This window comes from Rhinopithecus bieti, unplaced genomic scaffold (assembly GCF_001698545.2).
Source record: "Rhinopithecus bieti isolate Rb0 unplaced genomic scaffold, ASM169854v2 scaffold_2572, whole genome shotgun sequence".
Lineage (NCBI taxonomy): Eukaryota > Metazoa > Chordata > Mammalia > Primates > Cercopithecidae > Rhinopithecus > Rhinopithecus bieti.
The window spans coordinates 265,941-291,910 of record NW_016804595.1 but is presented as its reverse complement, the minus strand read 5'-3'; the positions used below and the strand labels follow the sequence as shown (position 1 = coordinate 291,910).

Genomic DNA, 25,970 nt, shown 5'->3' with positions numbered 1-25,970 from the left:
AAAAAAAAAAAAAAAAAAAAAAATCCTAGAGTCTATAAATACAAATACATTAGTTGGTTAGTTCATCATCAACTAAGATCACATTTTGTATTATGCTTTGGCTTTTTACAAAAAGTAGGTAGTTTCTAAGCACTGTCTTGTAACTAGTGATTTAATTTGGTTAGAGCTGGAGGTTTTGCTTTAGTCATGAAAATTTCCACACAACTTAATCTGGTTATCTGCCTTTGCAAAGTTGTGGGGAAGGGAGATCAGCTGTGGTGGAGTGACTGAAAACTGAGTCATCTTGACTGAATGTGGTGTGAAATTGCGTACAGGGGTTGCCTATTTCTGCTGGGCATCAGTCTACCTAGAAGTTGCTTCTTTAGAGTTGAGGTCAATGAAATACTACATATTCTTTAGTGAATTATTCTACGTATTTTCCAGCTGGATTATTATATTACACATTCTCCAGTGTATTATTTTCTTTTGAATTAAAAGTCCTAGCAACTAAAGGTTATATGATTTAAAAAGTTACCTAGATGCTAGGCATGGTGGCTCATACCTATAATCCCAGCACTTTGGGAGGCCAAGGTAGGAGGATTGCTTGAGGTGAGGAGTTCCAGACTAGATTGGGCAACATAGTGAGACCCCGTTTCTATAAAAAAAAATAAAAAATTAGCTAGGTGTGATGGCTTGTGCCTATAGTCCTAGACACTTGGGAGGCTGAGGCGGGAGGATCACTTGAGTCCAGGAGCTCAAGGTTACAGTGAGCTACGATTGTGCCACTGTACTCCAGCCTGGGTAACACAGCAAAACCCTGTCACCCTGTCTCTTTAAAAAAAAAAAAAAAAAAAAACTGGATTAGACTGTTGTGTTCTGATAAGGCGTGGGGCCACTAACTTCTTAATACCCAAAACATTAAAGAAAAAGTGACCTGGATAAAGAGAGGAGGTTTACACTGTGATTGCCCTGCCTCTTTTTCTTCATAGCCAACCCTGTAAAAGGCACCTTTCTTAAAGAAAGAATGAGTTTATTATGTGTGAGGTGCCATCAATATGACATCAATCATGTCTTACAGAGCCACACTTTGACTAGGGAGGAGATGTGTACAAGCAGTTTTCGTTTGGAAGTTTAAGAACTTCCTGTAATATCTTCCTTTTGAGCTTTCTGTAACCCCCTGAGACAGGCAAATGAAAGCAACTAGGGAAGATGAGATCTGAAAGAGTTTTCTTCAGTCTCTGCTTATAAAGTAACCAGCCAGTTCTTACATATGACTGATCAGATCCTCACTAGAAGCCATTTGAGGCCCTGAGCTTGGTCATTAATTTCTCAGAAATCTGTGAAGCTTCAAGGTACAGTTTATGGTCTTGCTTTTTTTTTTCTTCCAAAAAGAGACATTTGCAGGATAACCTAAATTACCCAAACCTTTCTAAAGAAGGGTGCTTCTGTATGTAGGCTTTGGTTTGGTAGCACCTGGTAAGACTTTGTTTATCATATCAAACTTCCTTACTCACCCACCAGGCTTTCTTAATTGGCTCAAGAACTAACTCCTTGCTACTATAAATATCTAAGAGTGAATCAGAAGGTGTGTAGGCCATGTGCGCCTGAACCAACTTGAAGGAAGTGATGGTGTGACTTCCCAAGGCCATCATCTTCTTTCATTTTATAGTCTGCTTTCATTAGAACACTTAGTTTTCAGTAATTCTTAGTTGAAAATAAAGAATGAGATAATAAAATTTGTTATTTTAACAAATTTTGGGTGCCACTGACAACTTGGGTGGAGTGCCATCCGAGCCATGTGATGATGTTTAAAATGCTCTATCAGCACTTAGGGCTCCAGACTACATGGCCACCCTCTGGAGACATCTGTTCTTATTCGGAAATGCCCTCAGATGCAGCTGTTGTGCGGCTACACACCCGTTGTCCAGAGTTTTTACATTTCCGTGCCAAGCCTTTAGCTGTGGAACCAACCTAACTGGCAAAACAGGAATGTAATAGACAATCCTTGTGATATGAGTCATATTAACTATTTATATGAAAGAGGTTGCTAGGACATTAAAGGAAGCAAAGGCATGATGTACCCTGCTGTGACATGTTTTACTGAATTAGCCAGGCTTATTTATAAATTGTAATCTACAACCTGCTCTCAGATAGGCAGTTCTAGGCTTTGGATTATAATCACATCAAAGTTTAAGACTGTTTTGCCTTTAGAGGTGACTCCATCAGTGCTTCTAGAGTTAAAAGTCAGCAGATAAAAACTTGACCAGTTGAAGATACATTTTCTCCTAGAGGAACTATTAGCTTTGTTTTTGCTTGGGAAAACAAGACTTTGCCTTTTCAGTTTAATGCCTCAGGGAACATTCATCTCATCTTCAGCCAGATTCAGCTATTATCATAAAAAGGGAACTAATCAGTGAGGTCAGTCTTTGTTGTTTTAGCAAACTTTACCACATGAGAAGATTTTACATATTAAACTTCCTAAGCATAATTTACTTGTTGATTTCTGACAATGTTTTCAAATTGAGCAATCTTTTAGGGATTGGTATAACCTGTTCATGTCATTGAATCAATGTACCACTCAAAGGCAAATGTGCAAATCTGCTAGATACCAAATAACAATGGAAGCAACGTTGATTTTCTTCAGAAAGCATCAAAGAGCTCCACTCATTGATTCAACAATATATATTGAGCCCCCACTGTGTATCAGGCTAGGTACGGATATAAAAATGAGTAAAACATGGTCCCTGCCCCCAGTGTAGTTATAGACTAGTACGTATGTATAGGGGAGGCAGGCACATATACAGATAATTGTAATGCACTTTGTAAGTGTAGTATTATTAAAATACTCAGAGTTAAAGCTTAAAGAAACCGTGATACTTCTAACTGAATGCCACAGTTTAATTTTAAGCAGGCAAATCCTATTTTACTTTTACCAGTTGTCTGTAAGAAAACTGACTCCTGAAGTATTTGCCTCATGTTTCAGCTGTCTCTGACCTTATCCATTGTATGCTTTATTGTGTCTGAAAGCCTCACAGAGAATGACCATAGCTGAGTGGTGCTCACTCTGTGCCTCACACTTAGTAGTCTACCCACTCCTTGAGGTTGCGTACACCCTAGGATATTGTAAGCTAGATTTTTTTTTTTTTTTTTTGAGATGGAGTCTCCCGCAGTGTCGCCCAGGCTGGAGTGCAGTGGCACAATCTCAGCTCACTGCAAGCTCCACCTCCCGGGTTCACACCATTCTCCTGCCTCATCCTCCCAAGTAGCTGGGATACAGGCGTCTGCCACCACACCCGGCTAATTTTTTGTATTTTTGGTAGAGACGGGGTTTCACCATGTTGACCAGGATGGTCTCAATCTCCTGACCTCGTGATCCACCTGCCTCAGCCTCCCAAAGTGTTGGGATTACAGGCGTGAGCCATGACACCCGGCCGTACTAAGGCTTTTAAAAGATGCAGCTACATGCAGACAGGATGGGGGAGTCCTGGGTTAAAGCAGCATACATGAAAGGTTTGGAGCTTTAGCTGATGACTAGCACCTTGTAAGTCAACAAAGTAAAGTGGTTGCCCCAAAGGCAGGATAAGTTAAACCAGCATCGCTGGAGAAAAGTGTCAAGGACTTTCTAAGCTCTGTGCTGAGAAGACCTCACCTGGAGTGTTACCATCAAGTCTTTACTGACACCAGGGTAGAGAGGGAATTCCCACCCTGCCCTGAGAGAAGGTTGAAGGAAGTGGCCATGCTGAGGAGTGGGAAAGGGAGAGAAGGAGGCCGAGACCAGGAGACAGAAACTGCTAAACCTAGAGCTCTCATGGAAGATGACTTTCAAAGCATTTTACATCTTTAGGATCTAGATTAGCACCCCATATGTAATCAGCACACAGACTTTTGTTGAAAGAAAGTCTCTGAGTATGTAAAGAACGTTCAAGTGGAAGAAGTATTCTACTTGTTCCTGGCGGTGTCACAGGCCAGAAGTAGGTCAACGGGAGGAAGCCACAAAGGCCGCCTTCGTCACAGCATAAGGAGGGACAGGTAGTCTGTGCACCCTGCACTGAGGAGGCAGCCAGGGTACTTACTGCTTTGGGAGTCCTCAGAGTAACCTGAGGATGGTCCCACCGATCCTGGGAGCCACCTATTAGCATGTTATATTCAGCCGCCCCAGAGGGCAGGTCCATTGTGTCACCTACAGCCTCTCTGGCCCTGGGAGTCTGCTGTTTGCATTTTTCTTTACACAAAAGTTCCTTTCAGCACAGTATGGGTGTGAGGATTTTAATACCACTGGTGATGTGTGAAATGATTTTAGCTACTACAAAGACTGATGTTTTTTATTTTAATATTCATGTATTCATTTTAAGGTATATTGGGAAACAATAGAGTTAGCACATCAAAACTTTATAAAGATTGTGTAAGACAAAGTTCTATTAAAAAAGCAAATAGATCTAAAGTTGATTTAATGAAAAATATTAAATTAATAATAGTACATATATATTCAGATATAACAAAATTGGGAAAGTAGTATGAATAGTTGAAGTCTGTTCTGTGTAAACCATTTTTATTTATATTCTGCCTATAGTATCCTTTTTGTTGCTGTTGTTCTTTCTCCATCACCGGGGCTGGAGTGCAGTGATGTCATCATAGCTCATGCAGCCTCAAACTCTTGGGCTTAAGAGATGCTCCTGCCTCAGCCTCCCAAGTAGCTAGGACTACCGGCACATGCCATCACACCTGGCTAATTTTTTCTTATTTTTTGTAGAGACAGGAGTCTCACCGTGTCACTATGTTGCCCAGGCTTATCTCAAACTCCTTGACTCAATGAATCTTCCTGCTTTGGCTTCCCAAAATGCTGTGATTACAGGCATGAGCCAACATGCCCGGCCTAGGATCCATTTTTTTCTCCATCACACAGTCCTATCACTGAACAAGACTCAGATTTTTTTTCATTAAAAAAATGCAATGATACCCACAGAAAAAAATTCAAAAAGAAGAAAAAATAAGATAGAGAAAAGAGGAAGAAGGAGAAGAAAAGTCTTTCACAATCCCTCCTCCACCCCAGCTTCTCAGTTGCCTTCATTCCCTTTTCAGCATTCCTTCCCTATCTTTGAGCCCACGTGTATACTTTTTATCCATAGGGTCGATGTACTTTATATTTTTCATTTTAAATTTAGCACATCACATTGCTTTACTGCAAACTCCTCCTTACTTTGCGTTTTTTACTCTCGTCATTTTTGGCCACTTGTCATTCCTCAGACCTCACACAATCTTTTCTTATACTTCAATTTGACCCTGACATCTTTGTGAGTAAAGCAGAATTTATACTGTAGCTCGGGTGTTAGAGTCTCCGCCTCTTTCTCCAAACGCCTTCCTTAGGAAGCTTTAGGCACCCTCATTTTTCTTGTCTGTAGTTTTCCTTGGTGTTTTACCATTTCAAGTTTCCATTTGCACCCTATCACTCCATTTTTTGCTACTGATCTCCCTAAGGGGACTTGTATCTGTAATGTCTTATCTCGAATTCACGGAAGTATCTTTCTTCTCCCATTTAAAAATGTTTCAGACATCCATGAGGACTCCGTGTCCTGTGAGCATATGTATCTGATTCCCCCTGGTTTTACCCTGTTTAAATGAAGCTTTCTCATTGTGCTTCCTTTTTGTATAAGCTTGCTCCTGAAATTTGAAAGGTTTACCTCTTTATACATATTTACATAATCAAAATATTAGCAGATTGCCTATTGTATGTATTAGAATATTGCCTGTTGTATGCCTGTTGATGATGTGTGGCCTGGTTTTAGGTGTGCTCCACATAAATGTCCATTTTACTAATCTGGATCAAGACACAATGAGATCAGAAACTATGATCATTCAGTTTGTTTTGGACAGCTCTGGCATGTGGACAATTAGATTTGTAATGAGCATCCTATGGAAACTTGAGCTCTGGAGAAAAAGTGCCCAATATCTAGAAAAAAAGTAACAGATTGTTCTTTTGTGGATTTTGTTACAGGCTGGATTACAGTGGGCCTTCCAGAGAGTTTTTCTTCCTGGTATCCAGAGAACTCTTTAACCCATATTATGGCTTATTTGAATATTCAGCCAATGACACATACACAGTACAAATAAGTCCTATGTCTGCTTTTGTAGACAATCACCATGAATGGTAAGTATTTTTTCCCCAACACTTTTCTTCAGGCGATTTTCTATGATATTTGTTTTTCTATAGAACCCACATTTAAACATTAAAACATTATTTCCCTTGGGCAAAATCATATTTTCAGTTAAATACCTCATTTGACTCTTGTTTTTATTGTCAAATTTAAATATATAGGCGGTCTCCAAGCTAGGACTAGATCTGTTGATAGCTGGGAATTGATCTGTTCCATGAGATCGATTTAAATGAGTTGGGTAGAATTCAAAAGGTTATTTCCCATTGCAAGAGAAAGATGATGAGTTCCTGGTGAGATCCCTGTATTCCTCGCTGTACCTGTGGGTGCCTGTGAGCTCTAAGCTGAGGTGGGGGTGAGGAGGGGAAGGCCTGATCCAAAGATCAGACAGCTTCTAGAGCAGCCCTCGGGGAAGTGGCTGCCATGGGAGGAGAAGATGGGGCAGCTGAAACTCTGGTTGGGGCTCTGACTCTCAACTGTGGCGATGATGGTGCTCTAGAGGGCAGTGGGGCTGGTGGGGTGACCTGGCGGCATTGACGGTAGAAGGGCAGGAGTGGGGAATCACAAGCAGTGGCCACTTACTGTATTAGCCATTTGAAGTTTGTAACCAGGTGTTGCCTCCCTCTTTCCTAATTTCTCACACAAAATCAAGGAAACTGATTTAGGATTCCCATCTGAAGATTGTTTATGCTGAAAATCCCAAATTGCACTCTTTCCAAATGTCCTTACATCTTTTTTAAATCTCTGCGTTTATAGACTTTAAATATTTGTATAACCCCTGTTTGTTTGTTCCTGTTCATTTTCCCTGATAGCAACAAAGGAAAGAATATGAGCAGAATTCATGGAAAAAGCGAATTTGAATCATGAGATTAATATTGGTGGGTAGAGGGCATTATCTTTTAGGACTTACTCTTCAAATTAACATCTGTTTAGCTGCAATTTGGAGTCCTCCTTCTAACTGTGACTATTACAGTTGTGCTAAATAAATGGAAATAAAGAGGAACCATACTGCTGGACATTGTTCTTAAAATGGCTGCCTAATACTAAAATTACAAACTTACAGTACGAACTCAGTATGGATTTACACTTTTGGAAGGCATCAGACTTTCAAAGAGCTAGAAACTTGAACCCTTTTGAAAGAGAAAGTAAGTTTGCATCTCAGGCAGCAAATCCAGTCATAACAAATATGTTTAATAAAGTTTCCAAAGTGATTCAGAATAGAATTGAGCCTTGACATTTTAGAGAACAGAATGTCCCAGAAGAAACCCCCCCAAATGTCCATGTGCATAATTCTTGAATGGTGAAAATATCAGGAATGGGGCTTGATAGAGAATAGAGATAGGAACTTTCTTGATCTGAGACTGGGCCTTTCCTCAGAAGAGAATTGCTACTGAGTTTGTGTTAGAGAAATCCTGCTAATATTCATGCATACACACTAGAAGGGGATAGCATTTTCCCCACTTCCAGAGGTCTCATCTGTCAACATCTCTGAGAATTGGTTTGGGGAAATGTCACTGAAATGCTCACAAGGGATTCATGAATGTGGGGTGCTACATTGCTGACATGGAGTGAAGGTGGAGCAGGGTCTCTAAATATGAGGGAAACTGATTCTTCAGCAAGTAGGTACGAATTACTGGCTGTATTAGTCCATTCTTGCATTGCTATAAAGAAATACCTGAGACTGGTAATTTATAAAGAAAAGAGGTTTAATTGACTCATGATTCTGCAGGCTGTACAGGAAGCATAGTACCCAAATCGCTGGGCTTTGGGGATGGTCTCAGGGAGCTTTTTTAATCATGGTGGAAGGCAAAGGGGAAGCAGGCACATCGTATGACAAAAGCAGGAGAGAGAGAGAGAGGGAAAGTTGGGGGGAGGTGCCACACACTTTTATATGACCAGATTTCATGAGAACTCACTATCACGAAGATAGCACCAAGCCATAAGAGATCAGCCTCCATGATCCAAACACCTCCCACCAGGTCCCACCCCCAGCAATGGGGATTGCAATTTAACATGACATTTGGGCAGGGACAAGTATACAAACTATATCACTGGCCTGATGAAGACACAGCCCATGGTGCATACAAACTCTCACGACCTAGTAGGCAATTAATACTGGAAAAATTTAGATGGTTAGAGCTGGAAGGCATTCTAGAAAGCATATGGAACCACCTAGAAACTGCTCCATGACGTGTAAGCCATCTCATGCATTTCCTTCACAGGTTCCGATTCAGTGGTAGGATCCTTGGTCTTGCACTAATACACCAATATTTGTTGGATGCCTTCTTCACACGGCCCTTTTATAAGGCTCTTCTCAGAATGTAAGAATATTTTTATCACTTGTGTAATTAGCATGTAAAATACAGTATTTACTTTATTGAAAAAATTCTTCTGTCAAAGTCATTGTTTATCTGTTCACAATCTCAAATCTGTTGTTATTAAACCTAATAGTGGTTTAGATTTCTGAAACTAATACAATTTCAAATACGATTACTGTGTTTTTCCTGCCTCTGACCTATTCAGCCCCCAGAGTTTTAGTTTTGCTCTATCCCCAAAATCTATTCTCATTTGTTGCAGCACATGTTTCTTTAAAACAATTGTACTTCAAACGCAGCCCTGGAATTCCTGTGGTGTTAATGCAGATTATTAATAGAATAGTTGTGGGTTAGTCTTAGTGACCACAGCCCCCTCTCCTTTATGAGATACATTTTGTATTTGGCTTGATGTAAATTTTCAAATGCTTATTCCTCATTCAAATCTTCGTTTTCCTTTGTTTTGGTTTTATTTTTTATTTGTTTGTCAGGGATGGACAGTGCCATATGTTTCTTAAACTTTCTCTATGACCTTAGTAATTTATTATGGAAAATGAAAATTCAGGATTCACAGAACTTGTTCTTCATTGTTAATGAAAGATTGCGATTATTGTAAAATATAGGGCTAATTGTTTCTGTCCTATAATCAGCAGCCATTTACAAGGCTGAACAGAAGGCAACTGTCTGTGGGATAGTAGCTCAAATCTGCAATGAGAGCTCACTGAATTCTCACTTGGCTCTGTCTAGCCCATTCCCTAACTGAGGCCACATACCTGCTTACTGTAAAATGGAAGCCTAGACCTCAAATGAAAGCAAACAAAATGCTTCTTGTGGGCCCCTGGGAGGGTCAGTAGAAAGACTTTTCCATTCCTGTCTTTCAGTGTCTTCACAGCTGTAGCACTGGGAAACAGGTGCCATTTTGTGTCTCTTTGGTTCTTTGTGGCCACTTTGCATCTTCCCATTTCATTGCCTTATCTCTTATCTTCTCATTTAAGCTTCCTAAAAGACTAGTCTCTACTGACTCTCTACACTTACCTCAAATTCACACCCTCAACACACTTCAGCCTGGTTTCCTTCCCACCTGAAAACCTGTGGAGGCATTTAAAGAATACTGGTTAGTCTGTATCTTATTGGATCATGCTGCTGCTTCTGACACTGTGTACCACCTACCCCCACCACCATTTATTCCTGGGTCCTTTCTCCAGAGCTGGCATCTATGACACTGTACTGTGCGGGCTCTTTTTTTTTTTTTTTTTAACTTTTCTGTCTTCTTCATGAGCCCCTCTTCTGATTTGCCCTTAACCCTTGGTATACCTGAAGCTTCTGTCATTGGGCCCCTGCTTTTCTCACTCAGTATGCTCTCATGGGGGAATTTCTTTGCCTGTCTTACCTCCTCTGATTCTCAAATCTGTACTCTCAGTCTTGATCTCCCTTAAGGTGTAGCCTCACATGCTCAACAGTCCACCAGACTCCACTCGGATGTCTTACAAGGACTTCAGAATCAACATGGTTAAGACTAAGCTCATCAAGTTTCCCTACCTAAAAGTATACCTTCTCCCACAGGCCCTGTTACAGTTAATAGTGCCACTATTCTCAGGCCACTCTGGTCAGAAATTGGGAGTCACCCTTAAACAGTGATGACAAATACACAGTACATGTTCTACTCTTCACCATCTCTGCTCTACCCCATCATTCCCAGGGTAGAGTTCACAAATCACCTGTGGTACTTTTTCCCACTGAACTCGTTGTGGTCTTAGAAATCTTTTTAACGGATAGTGCTCAAGCTTGGCAATTAATTATAGTTACTTTTGACATGAGTTCATTTGTCACCCCCATTTTAGATATCCTTCTTTATACTCCCCCAATAAAACTATTCCATGATTGCTACATGTTTGCCTCCTAAATGATTTTCAAATTGATTTTCTTCTCTCCAACCTTAATAGCCCAGCCCTAGTTAGAGCCCTTATCTTATTTTGGCCATATTATTGTAGAGGTCTATTCATTGGTCTCTACCCTCTAATGATAACCGCCCCTCATCCCACCCCATTTTAAATAATCCCTCACACTGGGACTTCCAGAGGAGCTGGAAGTTTATGGGTTTATAATTCACATTTCACTTCTGATCATGTCATGCCCTGTCTTAAAATCTTTTGGTAGTTGTGAATCACTAGTCTCCTTAGGATGACATTAAGGCCTGCTGCCTTGCTGGCCTCGTTCTCTAAAAATTCTGTCTTGAGGTTAACTCTCTCAAACTGCTGATATGCTTGGAGTTCTCTGTACACTTCCATGCCTTTGTATTTTGTTCATGTTATTCTCTCTCCTTTCTCTTTCCCCTTCTCCTCCTTTAGTTATTCCTTTTTACCTCTCTTGCTTTTAAACATCCTGAAAGATTTAATGTAGGCATCATCTTCTGCAAAAAGCTTTTCCTGAATCTCTCAGTCAAAGAAAATGGCCCTCATGTGTGCTCTGACAGCTAAATCCCTGTCCCTACCTTCTTTTGTTAAATGGAAATGTGACATACATTTAAAAAGTACATGAATTTTAAATGTTACCAATCTTATGTTATCACTTATCACTTTGTATTAACTTATCTATTTGTGTACCTGGCTTCCCAGTTAGCCCATCAGCTCCTGAGGGTAGTGACTATTCATCAAGTAGCTATTCAGATATCTGGTACATACTTGATGCCTAATGAATGTTCAGATTGAACTGAAAAAAAGTGGCCCTTGAAATTGGGCTTAGGGGAGTGAAATTTCAAAACAGCTATGGCAAATTGATGACTACCACTGTACAACAGGGCCATGGAACAGTAACTATACCTCATGTAGACTCTTTCTCTGCAATTAAAAAATGTGGGGGAGAAATACAGATTGAAGACAGGTTCTGTGGCTTACTGTTTTCAGAATAAGAACCATGAAGAAAAAGGGAATGTATGTGAACATGAATCATGTCTTTAATAAAAAAACAAAATAATAAAGTAAAATAAATATTAAATAAAATAAAAATCATGTCTTTCAACAAAAAACAAAGTTAAAATATACTATAGAAATATATAAATTATTTCAAATTAAGATAACAGTATTTTAAGGTAGCATAATATAGCCAGAAAGAATACTAGATCCCAGTTGTCAACCGAGTGCCAGTTCCTGATCTGGCATTGATGATGGATGACTGTGCAGATGGCATTCATTCTTTGCACCTCCAGTTCTGTGTCTATAAAGAAAGACGCAGGCTGAATGATTCCTGTGGCATATTATATATTTAGGACTTTCTAATTTTATAACAAATTTCTGAATTATTTCACTGGTTTAATTACTGGACTTGGACTAAGAACATTCCAGAAATCACTGCCCATGTAGTGGCTCTTGTTCTTCTCTTTAATTCTTAGTTTCTTTCCTTATTAATGTGGGTTTTTGCTAATAGCCATGCCTACATATTTGTTTCTGTTTGTCATCTTAGTCTATGTGACCTGAGTGATCTAGAATACCTTGATGAAGAGTTCCATCAGAGCCTGCAGTGGATGAAAGACAATGATATCCATGACATCCTAGACCTCACGTTCACTGTGAACGAAGAAGTATTTGGGCAGGTGTGTGTATCTGCACACCTGGTGCCTAAGTGTGGTAACTGAAGGCTATTGACGAGTGAAGAATTAACTCCATGGCTAAGATCAGATGCTTATTTATTTGTGGTTTATTGGGTGATTTAAACTCCAGATCACACACAGTTATAATAATCGCAGGTTACAAAGGTTAGAATTAATGTCAGCTGCAGATTAAGATGCTGTAAATTACAGATGGTGATAACCTTTTATGTTGTAAGCAATCTTCTTTTTATTTCCAACTAAAATATCCCCTAAAATATGAGAATTTACCTTATATAGAATGCAGTTTTTTTGAAGTCCACGCTATGGAATGTTTTAATTCCATTTATAGAATGGTGGCTGGGCACGGTGGCTCATGTCTATAATCCCAGCACTTTGGGAGGCCAAGACGGGAGGATCAGTTGAGCCTAGAAGTTCAGGACCAGCCTAGGCAACATGGTGAAACCCTGTCTCTACAAAAAATACAAAAATTAGCCAGGTGTGGTGGCACACACCTGTAGTCCCAGCTACTCAGGAGGCCAAGGTGGGAAGGTCACCTGAGCTGGGGAGGTTGAGGCTGCAGTGAGCCTGGATCATGCCACTGCACTCTAGCCTGGGGGACAAGAGTGAGACCCTATCTCAAAAAAGAAAAGAAAAGAAAAAAAGAACCAAAATTGATTTTTTTGAAGCTAAGGGAACATACACAATGTTTTGGGGAAGACTTAAAAACAGAATATATTGATTTTTTTTTCAATAATTGGTGGAAGAGTAGGGAAAACATTTCTTCCAGAAATTATATACTAGTTTATAAGTAATATTCTTATTTAGGCATTAATCTTTAGCTGCTTTTCTGATTTCTATGTGTTTTGAAAAAGTTCTCAATTTAACATTCACTTGAGTGTAATTCTGCTTCTTTAAAGTAATTCTTTACTCTAGATATAGTCAATTCTGAGAAATTTGTGAAAATGGGTTTTGTCAAACATTCAAATAGTAGCAGGCTGGTATCTGAAGCCAATTCGTCTGCATTTTAAAACTTAACCTGTAGTACCAGCAATATATATATATATATAAATCACCAAAGCTTTCAAGCACCAGCTCAATGCCTAGTTTTTCCTGAGTGCATGTGCTCCATGAGTGCCTGGGGCCTCACTGCCAGCTTGTGGGATGTGCCTAGGGCAGGGCTGGGGACAGGTAGCTGGCTGATTTCAGCTCACTGCTAGTAATGTTCTTATAACATTAAGAGTATTGCTTTATAGTCATTCTTTTTATTTTTTAATCTCAGATAACTGAACGAGAATTAAAGCCTGGGGGTGCCAATATCCCAGTTACAGAGAAGAACAAGAAGGAGTACATCGAGAGGATGGTGAAGTGGAGGATTGAGAGGGGTGTTGTACAACAAACAGAGAGTTTAGTGCGTGGCTTCTATGAGGTAAAGACAATTAGCAATAGGAGGAGTTTGCAGTCTGATATCAATGATGCCACAATCCATCTTATCGTACTTTACATGTGTAGACTATTTCTGCTGTATTTACTGTTGCTCTCTCCATGTGAAAGGTTCAATATTTTTTCCCTTATGTTTCAAGAGCACCAAAAGAAGCTTAACTCACTGTTACGAGAGATCACTGAAATAAATGTTATGGACTGAACTCAAGTAGCATTTGTTGATTTAATGACCACTAGTAACATTTAAGCCATGCATCTTATGCTTAGATACGGGTAATCAAATCTCATGCTTGCTATGTGAAATAATTATATCTGAGGTCAGAATAAGTTGGCATGTATTGTGTGTGGCTTTTTCTGTAGAAATACTAGGTATTTTCCTAAAGGTGGATGGGACCTAGATTAATCAGCAGTCAATTATAAAACAAAAATTCTGTCGAGGCAAATCTCATCAACCTTATACTAAAGAATGCCTTATATTTGTAGGGAGCTTTACAGGTTTTCAAGTGCCAACACAAGGTACACACATATTATTCCTGAAAATCCATGTGTCCCCTTTTCTAAGACTTAATTATAGCTGATATTTTCTCCAGGTTCCTAAGCCATGCCTTGTACTCTTTTTATTCCACAGGTGGTGGATGCCAGGCTGGTATCTGTTTTTGATGCAAGAGAACTGGAACTGGTCATCGCAGGCACAGCTGAAATAGACCTAAGTGATTGGAGAAACAACACAGAATATAGAGGAGGTGAAATTTGATTTCTAGATGGCTAGATTTTAAATTTCAGATTAAAGGAAGGCATTGGTTCAGCTTGCCAACTGAATATAGGACAGGCAACAGCACTTGGACTCTAATCATAGGTCTGATTGCAGGCTCCCTTGAGACCTTGGGCAAGGTACATTCTCTTCTTTTCCTAGTTACCTCATCTGTCAGATGGGAGAAGGACTGTTTACACAGCATCAAAGGATGTCATAACTCTTAATTGTTGGTGAAGAAATGTGACCATAAGAACACTAATTAATTACTTTATGGTGTTGCCAGTGAAGCACCAGGATGCTAACATCCAGCTGGTCAAACTCCACCTATTCCATTTTGTTTCTAAAACTTAAAGAAGCACACCCTTTGAGGTTCCCAATCAGCACAGTTCTTCCACCATTCACTACGCTCCTTATCAGTTATCATTCATAGTCAGAATACTTGAATGGAATAAGACACAGTTCCCAAAATATGACATTATTGGAGAAGTTCTAAATTCAAGCATGAATTTCAAGTGAAAAGAAGACTGTAGTAAGATTAGTTAAAAACTGCACTATCTGACACTTCACAAAATGGGAAGCTTTAAAAGTGACCTTTCTGCAGATTAGTACAAATTATCAATTCGTAACTGGGACCAAACCCATTGAAATTTGAGTGTTAAACTAATACTTTGCAAGGGACCTGATGGTAACCCAGAGTTAAGGTTTTATTAAATGATTTTAAGCAAAGAATACATGTTCTGAAATTTATCACCATGTTAGAAAGCCTTCAGAAATTCCTGACAAATACCAGTTATTTTCTGGTTTGGGTTTTCTTTTTTAACTCTCAGTGTAAGAGATTAGAAGTAGTTCTGAACTTGGAGAATGAAGACTACAAACTTCACATCACTGAATTAATCACTTAGCAGAGTAAATTGAGAGCTGAACAGTTCTCTAGTTATCTCTAAGTTGAAGCAGAGATTTTTTTTAAAAAAGTAGTTTTAAAAGTTTGGAGTAAAAAAATGCCTTAACATTTGCTAAATTGCTTTTGGTTATGCCTGTGCTTGCCTTTTCCAGCTCATCCCTGCACCACAGGCTGGCCTTGCTTACACATTTAATCTGAAAGGCTGTATTTAATTGCAGTTTCCATTGCTGCTATTTCTGAAGTCCAATTGCTGAAATAAGTCTTTTCTAATTGGCCCCATGTATAACCCATATATCTCTTTGGTTATTATAGCTTTGTTAACCCATCGATTTTTACTGAGAGCACAATTTCTCTGACATGCTACGTAAGTTATATTTTACCATAAATATTATTAGCTCATTCCTTCCTTCCAGGAGATGATTCTTTTTTTTTTTTTTTTTAAGACAGAGGGCGTGAGCCACCATACCTGGCTAATTTTTGTATTTTTGGTAGAGATGGGGTTTCACCATGTTAGCCAGGCTGGTCTCGAATTCCTGGCCTCAAGCGATGACCTGGCTCAGCCTGCCAAAGTGCTGGGATTACATGCTTAAGCCACCGCGCCTGGACCCAGGAGATTCTAATAGCAATGCATTAATAGAATCAACCATTTTTGTTTTTCCATGGTATACAATCTTATTCACTAAATCTGATTAATCAAGGACATATTTATATGGTTATTGTAAATCTTATCAAATGAAATCTTTGGGAGGGGGCAGAAAAATTCTGAGAACCTCAGCTGCCATGTTTGCTCACCCAGCTACTTGGCACTGAGTAAAGAAGCAGCTCTGTGGCTGCCACCTGCCATATGTTCACACACCAGCTGCTAGGAGAGAATATGATGAGACACATTCACTCTTCCTCCTCCAAAAGGTTTGGCACAAATAGCAAAATGGAAGCAGAAAAGGGCTAATTCGTAAGGTCAAAAAACTTTAAAGCTACAAAGAGCCAGTGCATTTCTTTTGTAGATGATAAACTATTTGCTGAGTACCAAATTGCTAGTCTTCACCAAACTCTGGGCATGGCCCATGTGTCCCCATGTCCAATCCAGTTTTGATCACCCTTCCCTTAGATCCTTTTTTTCTCCAAAGGGGACTAAACATCACTGAAATGGTAAACAGTAAGGTGAGATTCCTCCCAAATCCTACAACTACTGAAATGGGAGGAAAATTTTGGATTAAAATAATTTCTACCCACCTTCTGTTCTGGACTACTAACTCAGTACCCATTAACTACGTCTATTCATTGGTTTGAATCACTAAATCCTTGTTAGCCTTTTCTCTGAATTTAATTTTTTTTTCACTGAAAGGTTTTTGGAATCCACCACCACTGCCCATGAGGTGATTCCTTTGACATTTTCTTAAATTCTACTGAAGTATGGAATAAAAGTAAAATTAAGTTGGTGATTATTTAGGATTTATTTAGGAAACTAAAGGTCACTTTTCCCTTTTTATTAGTAAATCAATGTGAAACTAGTTTGGTTTTAAAATATGAATATTATATATAGCTTTTAAGAGAGCTTGCAATTATGTACTTGTTTGTATAAATTATTTGATTAATGTGTCTCCCCTCTGCCAGAAGCCCTGGAAGGGTCTGTTTTCTTTGCCATTATGCCCCAACCTTAGTACAGTGCTTGGCATAGAGGTATTTGAAAATTATTTCTTATGTGAATGATCGAAAGAGTTAAGTATTTCCAGTAACAACTGTTGTATTTTACAGAAATGATATGGTTAAAATAACTCATTTGTTGTTCTTCTCTTTACTAGTTTCACTTAGTGACCACTAAATGAAAACAGAGACCTCTTGGTTTCACTTAGTGTTGTTTGGTTTAACTTTTGACACTCATATGATCATATATACAGTGTTATTCCTTAGTCTTAAAGTTAGAGACAACTTTTGTTTTGTTTTCGTTTTGTTTTTTGAGAGGGAGTCTTGCTCTGTCACCCAGGCTGGGGTGCAGTGGTGCAATCTCGCCTCACTGCAAGCTCCGCCTCCTGGGTTCACGCCATTCTCCTGCCTCAACCTCCCGAGTAGCTGGGACTATAGGTGTCCGCCACCACGCCTGGCTAATTTTTTGTATTTTCATCGTGTTAGCCAAGATGGGGATGGTCTCGATCTCCTGACCTCGTGATCCACCTTCCTTGGCCTCCCAAAGTGCTGGGATTACAGGCGTGAGCCACCACACCAGGCCAATTATAGATAACTTTGAAAGAATCCAAGAGGATGATTTATGTCTGGGGACTCTTTGTGTCACATATCTTGGTGGCTTAATATAGAAGAGTCAAGGTAACATGGGCTTTTGTGATTGGTTTGATAGGATACCATGACAATCATATTGTAATTCGGTGGTTCTGGGCTGCAGTGGAAAGATTCAACAATGAACAACGACTAAGGTTGTTACAGGTGAGATGCCATTATTTAATCTTTTGAATATATCGATATGATTATTGTTGGAAGTGTGTGTTTTTAATAACTGCTAAGTATTCTCCATAAATACATACCATGGCTATCTGGAAATATGGGATACGCCATTTCCAGACTCCTGATAGCATGGTTATGTGACTCCATGGCTATTCAGAACGTCCCTAGCCAAGTTAAAGCATTTCATGAGAGTTTGGGGAAGTGTCAAGTCCAGTCCAAGAATCCCAGTAACAACATCTGCATTCAGGACAGTTTGGTCCCTTCAGCAAGAAGCACCCAGGGTACCCAACGTGCAGGCCAGCATCCCTAGCAGCAGAAAGAAATGATCTTCAATTCTTTAAAAAGGGATACAGTTAGTTGATTAACAGTCCTTTCTTCTCTTTCATCTAACTTTCCACAAATTTGAGAAAACAGTGACATTTAAGAACATTGGGTAAACTAACTTGTTTTGTGTGTGTGTGTCTGTGTGTGTGTGTGTGTGTGTGTGTGGTGTTTATGGTCATCCAGGACAATTACTGGTTGGTTGCAGCTAAAGAAATACCAGACACAAGGAGGCCTCTGGATGCTCAGGCAGAGCTTTACAAGTACTCTTAGCTCCTTCAGATCTTAGCTCCTTTGGATTAAGGGTCTGGGCCTCAAAATTGCAGGCCCAGACATTCTCTTTTTGAAATTCACCCAACATTGATCAGCAACTGATGCTGAGTAGACTCAGGTTAATTGATATGCCCGCTTTATTCATCTATAGTGGGAAATATGCCTGGTTTGAGCTTCTGAGCTGGTCAGCTGCATCAGGTGCTTTATTTTCTACAAACCCTCCACATCTCCTTTCCCTTTATCATGCACAATATTCTCTTTCTTAGTATTCTCTTCTGGCTCTGTGTCAGAATTGTGTTGTGATTATTCCACACCTGTGAAGTTTTGTCTTCAGAACTTCCCTGCCTGCTCTTCCTCAGGAGCTCTGCCAGTGAATGATGTGATGCCTTTCCTGGCTGTTGGTCTCTGGCTTCACCTTCTCCTTCTGTTTTCTTGGGTTGACAGTTTGTTACAGGCACATCCAGCATTCCCTACGAAGGATTTGCTTCTCTCCGAGGGAGTAATGGCCCAAGAAGATTCTGTGTGGAGAAATGGGGGAAAATCACTGCTCTTCCCAGGTAAAATATAAAATAACATTTCTTTACTGTCACAATGTTTGGTGGAGACATTCATTTATGTATATATTGATTAATTACTGCTATTATGTTAAAAATTTGGGAGAGTGGAAAAGCTCCTAGAATGAATTTCTCCCTGATAGCCTTTCTAAATGAAAGGAAAAAAGATCTCTCTGGTCACACTTAAAATATATACATCCATATCTTAAAATACAAAACACAACAAAAGCAAAGCATTTGTTAACATCAGTAAAGCGACGTTGCTTATCATGCTTGTGGCTTATGATTGTGGCTCTAATCTAGGTGTTTCCAGAAGCTTGAGTTTTAACTTTACAACTATTTAGAATCCCTTCAGTAAAAATTACCATTGTGGTTTCTAAAGAATATTAAATAATGTGGATGTGCTCTAGATCTCTTTAGCCTGTCTCATACATGTCTTAATGCTCATACATGTCTTAATTCCATGCTCTCTGCATTGTATTCTCATTCATAGTAAGATCACATATCTCCTTAGAATAGAAAAAAATGCTTTGCTGTTGCTGCTAATAAAAGCAAAAGACTGATCCTTTTGCAGTTTGTAAGTGTGATAATTGGGTGTTCATGCACATATGTGAGATGTGCCACCCTCAAACCTTATTACAACATCTGCACATTACCCATCTGACATGGAAAAGAAAAGAAAGGACTAGTAAGATAGTATTTGTGAAGACAAAAAGTGTTTGAGATTGAGTGGAGATAACTGGAGCTGGAGCAACAGAAAAGGAGCAGAAGAACAAAAGAGGAATGGAAGAAAATTTGTTTTAGAATTCCTTTATCTAATTAGTAGTAATACTGTAGCATTTTTGAGGTAAAAAGGAGCTGAAATTGCCTCTAACTTTACTAATAATACAACTATAGTCTAGAGAGATTAAATGATGTTGGGTACCCCAAGATGTTATCCTAAGTTTAAGTATAGATGACTTTGAGAAACCTGTTTTATTAGTGATATTAAGAGATATTATTTATATTATATAAGCTGATGTTAGGTACCCCAAGATGTCATCTGTTTCTTTAAGTACAAGCAACTGAGCAATCTGTTATCAAAGCTTTCTTCTTAGCAATTGAAAGATGCCAGTTCTTAAGAACTACATTGTCAGCATCAACAGATGAGAAAAGGGGGTGCTGAAAATACAAATGGAGAGAGTGATAAATAATGACAACTCAAGGGCTTGCCTGAGCCTCCTCAGCTGCCCCACACGCATCACAGTCTGAACAGGCTCTGCATCCAGACACCTAAGTATTACCTGGCATATTTGATTTCCAAATGTGGGAATTCATTATTTGATTTCATTATTTGAAGAACTAGCTCATTTTATTTATGCTTGGATAATGAGTTGTCTCCCCTTCAACACATAAATCAACAGATTTAGACTACCTGAATAAGACTTTTTACTCTTCTGTGAGAAACCCTTTAAGAATTTGCATTGAAGAAGGAAAGGGCAGATCAATGGTCACCTTTTTGTTGAAATATATTTCTGTAAAGCCACTAAAGTATATGGAATAAAGTGTCACAATAAGCAGATATGTCAACTGTTCTTATTTAATCACTGTAATTTTCACCAAACCTGATGGGCAGAGACAGGCAATCTGATATAGACCTGGAGCTTTAGCTTCAGAGAGACCTAGGCTGAGTCCCACCTCTGTTACTTACCTGCAGCAGGGTCTTGGTGACGTTGCATAATCTTTCTGAGCCTGTTTCCTCATCTACCTGGTGGATTTGAAATTCTGAGGATTATCTGAAATCATTCATGAAAAATACTTAATACTGTCTCTGGCCATGAGTAAGCATCCAGTCAGTGATAGCTGCCATTGTGATTTCTGTCACCATCATCTGTAATACATATCAGGCAGGATGTTTGCATATTGGAAAGAGGGCAGGGGTAGGAGTTAGCAGACCTAGGTTCTAGTCCCACCTCTGCCACCAGCTAACTCTGAGACCTTAGAGATCACTTCATCTTTGAGCCTTGATTTTCTCATCTGTAACAGGCCGGGAGGAGGTGGTATATTAGGTTGGGTTGAGCAAGAAGTAACGCCAAAGGATTGCTGAAGAATCTTGAGGGTCAGGCTGGATTTGCATTTCTACTTCCCCCTGGAGCCCCAGGAAGTTCATGTGCTAACTCATTGTAAATGGTGGTGTTCTTCATTATTGTTGCATACACGCAGTTGGGTAACAGGCACTGACCTTTCTTCCTGTCTTCACTATGACCTAAGTTTGCTTCTACATTCCTAGTTTTACCCAGATTATAAAACAGCACAAATAAAGCTGGTCTTAGGCACGTTGAACAAGCAGCCTCTTTTCATACCCTCTCTGTAACAATCCCCATCTTTTGGGGTCTGATGAGAAGAAAGAGTTACTTGGCTTTTCTGCTTCAGAGTTGCAGTCACCTTATGTAACCCAGCTAACAGGCATGAGCACAGATCTAAGCCCTGTGACACACTAGTTACATCATCCTAAGCAAGACCCTAGATCCATCCCTCTAAGGTAGGAGTAACAATGTTCAGAGTATTTTGACAATTGTAAGATAATGTATATGAAAGTCTTAGGAATACTGTGTTTACTTTGTTCTTTTTCAACTTTTTATCCTGACTCTTTTGTAAGCCACTGTACTACTTTAACTATTAACATTGGCTCCACAAAGGAAAAAAAGTACATTTGGAGGGAAAAAATTAAAAGAACTTAATTGCATGACAGTATAGTTACATGAGAAGCAACTTCTTCACTGACAACATTGTCATCACCCTTAATGAAATGTGGGGCATTACTTAGGTGTAAAAAAAGATCTGTAAAATTGGTTCTGGCCTAAAGAGATTCCTTTATATTATCAAGTTCTTTTCTCCTACCATCAGAACAGAAACACTGAAGCCACTTTTCTGCTATTTTTGATAGGTGTAAGTTGCTGAAGAGCTGGTCTGTCTCAAGCTGGTCAGCTCCAATGTATTTCTTTTTCCTATGAGTGAAATGATGTTTAACATTTAAAATGTGACATTGTACTAAAAAATAACAGATGCTGGTAAGGTTGCAGAGAAAAGAGAATGCTTATACACTGTTGGTGGGAGTATAAATTAGTTCAACCATTGTGGAAGACAGTGTGGCAATTCCTCAAAGACCTAAAAACAGAAATACCATTCAACCCAGCAATCTCATTACTGGGTATATGCCCAAGGGAATGTAAATCATTCTATTATAAGACACATGCATGTGTATCTTCATTGTAGCTGTATTCACAATTGCAAAGACACAGAATCAACCAAAATGCCCATCAATGGTAGACTGGATAAAGAAAATATGGTACATATACACCATGGAATACTATGCAGCCATAAAAAAGAATGAGATCATGTTCTTTGCAGCAACATGGATGGAGCTAGAGGTCATTATTCTTAGCAGACTAATGCAGGAACAGAAAACCAAATACTACATCTTCTCACAAGCGGGAGCTAAATAATGAGAACACAAGGACACATAGAGGGAAATAACACTCACTGGGGCCTAATGGAGGGTAGAGGGTCAGAGGAGGGAGAAGATCAGGAAAAATAACTAATGAGTACTAGGCTTAATACCTGGGTGACCAAATAATCTGTAAAACAAACCCCCAGTGACATAGTTTACCTATATAACAAACCTGCATGAGTACTCCTGAACTCAAAATTAAAAAAAAAAAATTTACATTGTACACATGGGAGAAAAACGGCTAGATGTCCTTCTTACTTAAAAAATGAATCCTGGCTGGGCACGGTGGCTCACAGCACTTTGGGAGGCACCAAGGTGGATGGATTGCCTGAGGTCAGGAGTCTGAGACCAGCCTGGCTAACATGGTGAAGCCCGTCTCTACTAAAACTACAAAAATTACCCGGGCGTGGTGGCATACGCCTGTAGTCCCAGCTACTCAGGAGGCAGGAAAATCGCTTGAACTCAGAAGGCAGAGGTTGCAGTGAGCCGAGATGGCGACACTGCACTCCAGCCTGGGCTACAGAGCAAGACTCCATCTCAAAAAGAAAAAAAAAGAATCCTCTAAGAAGTCTGGCATGGGCTTGTGTTGGGCATGGGAGTTTCTGCCCTGGAGGGTTGGAGGGGCTGTAAAGGATGAGGGCAGTCCTGGCAACCGGAGCAACGAGGGAGAGAATCTTAGTCTTTCTAGACAAGAATGATGGAGGGCCTTTCAGTTTTCAATCAGGCATATGTAAGTCTCATTCTTTTCTCAGATTTCCTAGCCTCACTTTGTGGTAGCAGTGGATAGTGCTGCTCACAGTATGAGTCAAGGAGTATATAAAAGTATATGTGGTTGTCTCTGCAGCCAGTGCAAGTTGAATCCATGGCTCTTTCTTTCTCTTGTGGTTATAAAGTGACTAGAGACTCAGATGATAAATAAGGATGTAGACAGAAGGGTGTCTCCATGGAGACCTAGAGCCTGAGCACATGACTGCACTTCCTCTGCTTCGCGGTTGGTGGTTAGCTCTGTATTTTGCATTTCTGTGGAAGACTTCATACCCCTGGTGCTCTGATGGACTTTATGAAAAGAGTAAATTCACTTTATGGCAATTGCTCTCAAACAGTCCAAAAAATGGGCTGCTAAGATGCCAGCCTGCAAACTGCAGAGCAGTCCTCTCTGCCAGCATGGTGTGAGTTTCTGTGTTCATCCCCAAGGTTCTTGCCAAGTTGGGTGATGGGACAGAGGACCTGCAGAGCTGCAGTCGTCATGGGGGTGTGTTGGTTTTTGCCAAAGGGAAAAGCATTTTTGAAAATGGCTGTGTCTGGAGATTATTATGAATGAAATGCTAACTGAAATTAAGAAATAAATTGTAAGTTAATTATGAAACAGATGTTTCATGGAGACAGTTAATCTAATGGAATAGAACTTGAAAAGATAAAATTATTTTTTAAAGACATGACAATTTTTTTGTTTTTAAAATTCTGCTTTTTGGTGGAGCACAGTGGCTCACACCTGAAATCCCAGCACTTTGGGAGGCTAAGGCAGGCAGATCACTTGAGGTCAGCAGTTTGAGACCACCCTGGCCAACATGGTGAAACCCCTGTCCCTACTAAAAAAAAAAAAATACAAAAATTAGCCAGGCGTGGTGGTGTGCACCTGTAAGCTCAGCTACTCAGGAGGCTAAGGCAGAAGAATCACTTGAACCCAGGAGGTGGAAGTTGCAGTGAGCCAAGATCATGCCACTGCACTCCAGCCTGGGTGATAGAGTGAGACTCCATCTCAAGAAAAAAAAAATCTGATTTTTAATTCTAATTTATAGAAAAAAAATTTACAAAAAATTGCTAAGAAATATATGGATATATTAAATATATATTAAAATACCTACATATGTATCAATCCAATGTCCACTACTAGCTGAGCGTGTTGGTGCATGCTTGTAGTCCCAGGTACTTGCGAGGCTAAGGCTTGAGCATGGGAGTTTGAGTCAAACCTGGGCAACATAGAGAGATCTCATTTCTGAAGAAAAAAAGTCAACTACTAAGATAAGCTATGTTAACACGTTAAAGTATGTGATTTCACTCGTTTCTTCAGATACACACAGGCACACACACACATTTTAAAACAACATTCTGTTTATCACATAGAACATCTTTCCATGTCATTAAATATTGCTCTGTAATATCGTCAATAATTCAGTTTTCCCTCCTCCTTTGTAGGGAGCATTGTCTACTGTCAAAGTGAATTATCAGCCAGTATACAGGAAAGTAACCAAGTCCTGAAATACAATGTCACTTTCCTCAATTAAAAGAAAAGCCATCAGAACAAGAGATGAGCACTAGAAGGACCCTTTGGGGCCATCTCTTTTCTATATGTGCCTTGAGGTGTCCCTCCTTGGTCTTCCTAATTCCCTACTGCCTGCTGATCAGCTGAGGTGGCTTTTGGTGTGGGAGAGAATTGACAGGAGATTCTCATACAGTGGTCTGCTCTGTAGTTTAACCTCGGGTCCAAGACCCTATTCAACTCCTTTCTCCTCTGCCCTCTCACTCAGTTCTATATAACTATATTCAAAATTTTCACCTTATTCTGCCATTGAATCTGCATGTACTAACAAAAACATACCAGAGTTAACCCATCACATCACCATATTAAAGGTTCTTAAATGTCATATACCTTTTGGATTGGTCTTTACTTTGGGAGGTGGGTAAATTTCTCATAAAAACAGATTGTATTAAAAAAAAGGGGGGGGGGATTCTTCTGTAATTAATGTAAAAGTCACGCCATTGAAAGAATTTGTGACTTTAATGGAATGAGATAATCATTCCCCTTGCAGTCCATCAGCATTGTTGCTGCTGACAACGGAGGACAGGATAGTCCAAGTCAAATCTACTAAAGGTCCTTGAGAGCTGTTTCACAAGTCAGATTTTAAAGTGTCTATTTGTGAGTGACAGACATTACAACAGTTAAAGAATGCTTACCCCTTTTTCCTTGGCCTCAAGAGCAAAAACCAGTTTGGGCTCATTTCTTTCCACCAGCCTAGTCCACAACACCATCCCCCCTCACCTGGACTGCTGCAGCAGACTGCCGGCTAAATGCCCTTCTCCTACATCCCGCCATTCATTCATTCTGCACTCAACAACCGCTGGGATCTGCAAACATCTCAGGGTCACCTCCCTCCCTTGCCTACACCCTCCGGTAGTTTAGAATAAAATCCAGACTCCTTCCCAAGGACTTCCTGTGGGGACCTGTCTGCCTCCTCCTGCAACCTCAACATGTACCCTCTCCCCAACCCATGGCACACACCAGCCTCCTCCTGGGTATTCCTCAAATATGCCAAACTCAGTTATGCTTCAAGGCTCAGGTACTTGCTGCCTATAACACTTTTCTGCTGGTCCTTCCTGTTCCTGGCTCTTTCTTGTCCCCAGAACTGGGATTAGAGGCGATCTCCTGAGAAAGGCCCACCAGGCTTCTGTCCCTAGTGCACCTGTCACTCACCCCTTACTTCCTTCACTAGAGTTAACCCAATTCAGTCATCATGTTCAGTTATTGGTTTACTTGTTGATTATCTGTCTCCTCCTCTGGAATATAATCCTGTGAGAACAGGTACCTTATCTGAATTAATCATGACTTTGCTCCTAGCACTGAGCCCAGTGCTTAGCATATGTTCTCCATAAATATTGTTTTTAGTGAATTTGTAAACTTGAGAGATAACTTTGGACCACTCCAGATAAGAAATTCCAAAATCAGAATCCAGACTTTCATATCTCTGTATCCATA

The 25,970-nt window shown here is 39.8% G+C and overlaps 1 protein-coding gene across 3 annotated transcripts in view; it reads left to right on the top strand.

The window, feature by feature from the left end:
* HECW2 (HECT, C2 and WW domain containing E3 ubiquitin protein ligase 2) overlaps positions 1-25,970 on the top strand; it is a 404,117-nt gene that overhangs the window by 369,144 nt on the left and 9,003 nt on the right. For all 3 annotated transcript variants that reach the window (XM_017869298.1, XM_017869297.1, XM_017869299.1), the window contains 7 exons: positions 5,972-6,124; positions 8,351-8,449; positions 11,900-12,029; positions 13,306-13,452; positions 14,095-14,209; positions 17,475-17,560; positions 18,617-18,729. In XM_017869298.1, the coding sequence (XP_017724787.1) occupies positions 5,972-6,124; positions 8,351-8,449; positions 11,900-12,029; positions 13,306-13,452; positions 14,095-14,209; positions 17,475-17,560; positions 18,617-18,729 (843 nt within the window). The remainder of the gene's footprint in view (positions 1-5,971; positions 6,125-8,350; positions 8,450-11,899; positions 12,030-13,305; positions 13,453-14,094; positions 14,210-17,474; positions 17,561-18,616; positions 18,730-25,970) is intronic.